General features: G+C 40.7%; 1 protein-coding gene across 1 annotated transcript; it reads left to right on the plus strand.

Moving 5' to 3' along the window:
- The first annotated feature begins 5,610 nt into the window (after window positions 1-5,610).
- fibinb (fin bud initiation factor b) lies at window positions 5,611-6,231 on the plus strand. The gene has a single exon (XM_061068906.1). The coding sequence runs from the start codon at window positions 5,611-5,613 to the stop codon at window positions 6,229-6,231; it is 621 nt and encodes a 206-aa protein (XP_060924889.1).
- The last annotated feature ends 560 nt before the right edge of the window (window positions 6,232-6,791 follow it).

Below are 6,791 nucleotides of genomic sequence, written 5' to 3' on the forward strand. Positions count from 1 at the left end.
TCACGGTTCTTATGAGGGCAGAGAAAGTAGGTGAGAGGTCGAGCAGGAAGTGAACGATGTCCCACTTCTCACACAGTTCAGCTCGGCTCGGCTCGGCTCAGATCGGATCAGTGTGATTCTGAGTCAGCCACAGAGGAGGAAGAGGTTTTATGAATATTTATACTTTGACAACACAACAGTATTAAACAGGGTTAATGTCAAACATTTTCAGTCTTTGCAATGTCTAGTAAAAGTAAAAACTGAGGCTCTGGGGCATTTATTTAATTTCATTATTTGTTTAACCAGGAGATTAAGAATTCGATTTTCCAAGCGGAACCAAACAACAGCCTGCAGCCAATTTTTTTAAATTTTACAATTCAGACATCTAGCGACAGGATCAGGTGATTTAAAAACAGTCTGAGGAGATAAGACTTGCAATTTAGTTATTTTTTTATAGGAAAGCCTTTTAATTAGGGCTGGGCAAGTTAACTCGTTTCAATCGAGTTAACTCAAGTGATGAGTTAACTCGATTAATTATTTTATCTCGCATTAACTCAGGTTTGATTATTTATTGTTTTATTGTGAAAGTCAGGCTTTTATTTTGTGAAAGTCTGTTGCTGACTGCTGCAGAACAGGAAAAAAGAAAATAATTGGCGGATAAACAATCGAGTTAACTCATCACTTGAGTTAACTCGATTAAAACGAGTTAACTTGCCCAGCCCTACTTTTAATGTAAGATTTTTAACTTGTTTTGGGTGTTTTTCTTTTGTGTTATCTTTCTATAAAAGCCCTATAAAAATAAAGTTATATTATTATTATTATTCCACTCTGCCTGGATTTAGACATTTAGACATGGACGTCTGCCCCAGGTTTTCACTGCGTAAATCCAATAGACCTCATTAGAGGAAGAAAAATAAGCAATTGAAGTTTCAGTTTGTTGAACAAATACACTCGGCCGTGTGGACTTGAGGAGCAGGGCCATGACCCTGTGACCTTCTGATTATAGGATGACCTGCTCTGACCTTGGGGTCATGCCCCATCCCTCCACATAATCTAATTTCATCATTTAAGTGACATCAGAGAATAATTGTTTCTTTCTACATGTGTGTTAAACTTGCACTTGCTTGAATCCAACCAACCTGCTAAAGAGGATTAGCAGTTTTGAGTTGCTTCCAAGGTTCAAGATGTTCACAGTGTGTGCACACTGGTTAAACAGGTAAACACATCTTCAAAAGGTTTGCAGGGAAACTCCCATATGAGCAAAAACAAAGAAATTAGATAATAATAATAATAATTGTAATAAAATAAATATATAGGTTTGAAGAAAATGTGTATTTGCAAAATAACTATACAATAACAAAATATGAATATTCAGTTTATCCCCCAGGTTTGGTTGAAAGGTTAACCTCAAACATTTCCAAGTTAAATACCAATCTGTCATGCAGATGTTGAAGTATGTTGTCAGATAAGTGACAGGTTGCTACAGATCTGAAGGAACTAACCCAACCTGTCATAAGTAAAAGCTTCACTCGTACCTCTTTCAGTTGAGCACTTGTGTCTTTCTCGGGTTCAGGAGCGTTGATCAAGTTCCAGTGGATGTGCAGAACAGTCTTCAGTCGGAAGTTCTTATTTAAAAACCTTCATTTTGATAAATTATTAACCAGGAACACAAAGGGCCGGACCATCTATGAGATAACCGACCGGAGTCTCACAATGTCACTGGTGATTAGACGTCACCTTTGCAGCATGACCTCAGTGCACACGTGTCAATTAACAACATCAACATGAAGCTGTAGCCAGACTAGAAAATGAAATGTACTCGGTAACACCTTTGGTTCTTACTTTATTATTGCATGGAAAGTTATAAATAAATGTGGTATTAGTACAATGCTGCTACCTAAAGGAGACTCAAGCCAGTAGTGATGAAAATATTTAATCTTATAAATAAATTTTGTCTTGATTTAAAAAAAAAAAAAGTTTCTAGTTTCATTAAACATGTGAAAAAATATATATTTAACAATAATGTGCATGGAACAAATTTGTTGTATGTATGTTGGACAGAATAATTGTTGAAGATTGTCTTAGATTACATATCATGCATGTTTTTAGTTTGTCTGTTCTCCCCTCTTTGATTTGTTGTTCGATAATAACTGATATAACTGTTTTCTAACTGCGGCCTACTTAAATTGTAATCGTAACTCCAGTTACAATATTCTCAATACTTTTTTCGGTTTTATTATTCCCCAACAATGGCTGTGTCAAGGCAATAAACTTTCAGATCTATGTATGTCAAGTTTCATTGTCCATATACAGACATACATACAAATCTACAGTAAGCCTCAACTCTGGGTGAGTTCATGTTTATTTTCATCATAAATCCACTGTTATGTGTTGAAGTACAGCAACGGTTGACCCGACTTCACTGGAGGTGACGCTACTCAAAATCACAAAAAATTTAATAAAATGTATAATTGTGAATTTCCATTACTAACCAGGATTTCAGACAATGTCAGACTGCATGACATGTTGAACCCTCAGGGCTCCGACAGCAGAAGACCACACCATGTTCCACTCGTATCGTCCAAGGACAGAAATCTGAGGCTGCAGTGGACACGTGGTCACCGAAACTGGGAAAAACTGGAAATACGTAGCCTGGTCTCAGGTCAGAATTTGGCATCAGTGGCATAAATCCATTGACTAAACTGGCAATGTAACAACCCAGTGAGCCTGTAGGAGTAAGGGAAGCAACACAGCAGCGATATTAACTGGCAAAGTAGCCTTTTATTGTAATGGTGCAAAATTAAGATCCACAACAGCAATGCTAACCAGTATTGAACAAGGTGAAGAACAATGGATGACGGCAAATCATTAAACAAACCACTTCCTATACCCAGTCTGGCGATCTCCAACGAGAAAAAATGCTGTCTGGTTAAACCAGACTCTCTCTTGTTCTTTTGAGGAATACTGGATTGTAAAGCCAGTGGGTGGTACTGGGAGTTGCTGGGAGGTGCTGGGAGGTGCTCAAGGAAGAATCCCCTGGAAGTGGTTAACCTGAGGAAGTACAAATAACACTACACAATGATTATCAGTATCTGAAAGCTTAGTAACCACCAACTCCTCGATGCCATAACAAGCTTTCACTGTGCACACCCTCACATGCCAGCTCAGAAGACATCGTCCAAACCCCAGAGACAGACTCGATGAGCAGTGAGACATTTTTATTCATCGGGAATCAGACTGATGCACATCGCAGACCTCGGTTTACGTAAGGCTTATGTAACACATTCACTTCCACATTCTTGCAATATAATATGATATTTTTCTTGGTGGATAAATCTGATGATAAATCAGTTTTTAACTCTGTGTGTTGACCACTTAAAAAAAAATATATATATATTCTGCTTAAGATTTATTTATGTAGGTCAGAACCCTGAAGATGGAAAAATGAGAGCAGGTCTCCTCGGAGGAAGGTGCTGGTGTCACGTCTGCTGTTTCCACTGGAAAGATACGCTCGCTCTGAGGGGAACTATGGGTTCAGTAAATTAGATCCCTCCCAGTGTGTGTTAGTTTGTGAAATATAACATTTCAATTCAAAACTCCTCACCTATGATTTGAAGGTCTAGCCAAGCTGCTCGGCTGCTTTTAACTCAACAGGGTGACGATCACGTGGATTCTTTCCTTCTCCCTGAAATAAACTCGCCCTGTCATTTGATGCCAGGAGGTGACTGAAAACAGGTGGTCAGTCTGAAAGCTCCGGGAACATGTGTTTACACGTCCGGAATTATATACGCTACCAGCAACAAAGGCCAGACAGGCATTATGGTTGAGCCTATTATTGGATAATAATATGTTTGACTTTGTTATCCCTTAAAGTAAAATGCTGATCAACTGCAAGAACAAAACGATTTAAAAGAATGAAATTATATATGTTACCTTCAGTGTCTATAGAGCTGAATCCAATAGAAGCTTTGTGCAGCACACAAATCAGAAATGATACGATGCAGTTATGTCAACATGGACCAGAATCTCCTATCTCTCTTGTGGAATGTCTTTTTATACAAAAATGCGGTAAGAAGGGTACAAGAATAATATCTCTATAAATTAGACTCCTATATCAACAATTCCTAAGCAGCATTTTAATTTGTAGCAGGTTAACGTCACCTCAGGCAAGTATCTTTCAATTAAATAGTGTAAGAATTATCTAATAACCTACAGTACCACAGTAGGACATTTAAGTTTAATAAATGGAGGCTACTAATCATGGGACTTTTGAGTTGGATTGTATTTCAGGTAAATAACAAGGGGTTATACTTATTCCTCAATTGTCTAATAAATCTTTTTGAACTTGTTATGCTTAAGTACTCTAATAACCTTATGCAATATTCGACAAGTCCTCATATTCTATAAATGTAGGATAATTACAGGACTTTTGAGTTGGATTGTATTTCAGGTAAATAACAAGGGGTTATACTTATTCCTCAATTGTCTAATAAATATTTTTGAACTTGTTATGCTTAAGTACTCTAATAACCTTATGCAATATTCTACAAGTCCTTAAGTTCTATAAATGTGGATAATTACAGGAGTTTTTTGAACTTGTTATGCTGAAGTACTCTAATAACCTTATGCAATATTCTACAAGTCCTTAAGTTCTATAAATGTAGGATAATTACAGGACTTTTGTATTTTGTATTGTATTGCAGGCTGTAGATAAGCGGTTATACTTTTTCCTTAATCGTCTAATATAACCTTTTGAACTTGTAATCTAAAAAGATACTACTACAAGAGATACTTTGTCCAATTGAATCCACGTTTCTGCCACAAGTCCTCAACTTCTATAAATGTAGGATAATTACAGGACTTTTGAGTTGGATTGTATTTCAGGCAAATAACAAGGGGTTATACTTATTCCTCAATTGTCTAATAAATCTTTTTGAACTTGTTATGCTTAAGTACTCTAATAACCTTATGCAATATTCTACAAGTCCTCAAGTTCTATAAATACAGGATAATTACAGGACTTTTGTGTTTTGTATTGTATTGCAGGCTGTAGATAAGCGGTTATACTTGTGTCTAAATGGTCTAATAAAACTTTTTTGAACTTGTGCACTGACCCAAAGTGACTGTCCCTGGTGTGGGTGCAGACTTTAGCAGCTGCTGGCCCCCGGTGCAGAGTCTGCAGACTGAATGCAGCCCTGTCACTGGCGGAGGGGCTGTAACCTGAGAGCTGCACTGGGGTATTATTATTAGACAAAAAGCCCAGAGAGGCACTTGAGACATCCAGATGTTGCGTTCGAGGCACCGAGACAAGTCAGGAGGAGACGAAACTTCCACACACACAGAGACGGAGGAGAGGCAGCGATGGGAGCTGGCAGCCTGGAGTGAAGAAGACGAAGAGGAAGAGGAAGAAGAAGAGGAGAGAGGTTGTTTTTTAACCCGGGAGGAGGACGAGGACACTTGGAGGAGGAAACTAACTGCGCACTTGTGGAGGTTTAAACCCGGGTGAGATGTTTTGGGCTGGAGTGAAATAGTCCGTGTGAGGCTCGAGGTCTGACGTTGAAACTTTTTTTTTAAATTTTTTTATTCACATTTATTTAACACCGGTGTGTGTGTGTTGGACAACCCGCGGACATGTCTCCTCTCCTCTGGCTCCTGAGCGCCGGGCTGCTGGGGACAATGTCCGGAGCCTCGTACCTGGGACCGCTGCAGCCGGAGATGTCCAACGGGACCTTCCATCACTACTTCGTGCCGGACGGGGACTACGAGGACAACGACGACCCGGAGCACTGCCAGATGCTCTTCAAGATGACGGACGAGCGCAAGTGCGGGGTCCACCAGGACCAGGAGGAGATGATCCGGGAGGACTTCACCATCGTGAAGAGGCAGATCGAGGACGCGGCTCGGGTGCTGGAGGGCATCGGCAGGAGCATCTCCTTCGACCTGGATGGGGAGGACAGCTACGGGAGGTACCTGCGCAGGGAGACGGCGCAGATCGGAGAGGCCTTCACCAGCTCCGAGAAGTCCCTGCTGGAGCTGGAGGTGAAGTTCAAGCAGAGCCAGGAGAGCGAGCTGCGAGAGGAGCACCGGCTGAACGACGACTTCCTCAGCATGATGGTGCACACGCGTGACGTGCTGAAGGACACGATGGACGTGTCCCTGGGGCTGAGGGACAAGCACGAGCTGCTGTCCCTCATCATCCGCAGCCACGGGACCAGGCTGAGCAGACTGAAGAACGAGTACATGAAGTTCTGAGAAAAGTCTGCAACAATGTACTTTATCGTAGGTTATTTTAAAGGTTCTTTTTCGAATAGCTAAATTGTTGTGGCCAGGATTTGGCCTAACCTGTCCCTGACCATCCTCAGCCATGGGACGAGACTAAGTAGCCCATAGAAGGAGAACATCAAGTTCTGAAAAACGATCACTAACGTAGTTTATCGTAGTTTATTTTACACATCAGTTTTGGCCGAGATTTGGCCTACGCTATCACCGATCATCAGCAGCCAGGGCACGAGACCGATCCGATTGAAGAACAAGTACACGAAGTTCTGAAGTCTCCTAACAAACTGTAGCGTAGGTTCTTTCTCAAATAGCTAAATTGTGTTGGCCCGGATTTGGCCCGGGAATAAGTAGCCCATAGAACGAGAACATGAAGTTCCGAAAAAAGTTTCCTTACATAGTTTACCGAGTTTATTTTACACATCAGTTTTGGCCCAGTTGTGGCCGATCATCAGCAGCCATGGCACGAGACCAATACGACTGAAGAACGAGAACACAAAGTTCTGAAGTCCCCTAACAAACTTTATCGTAGTTTA

The sequence above is a fragment of the Limanda limanda genome, chromosome 3, assembly GCF_963576545.1.
Source record: "Limanda limanda chromosome 3, fLimLim1.1, whole genome shotgun sequence".
NCBI lineage: Eukaryota > Metazoa > Chordata > Actinopteri > Pleuronectiformes > Pleuronectidae > Limanda > Limanda limanda.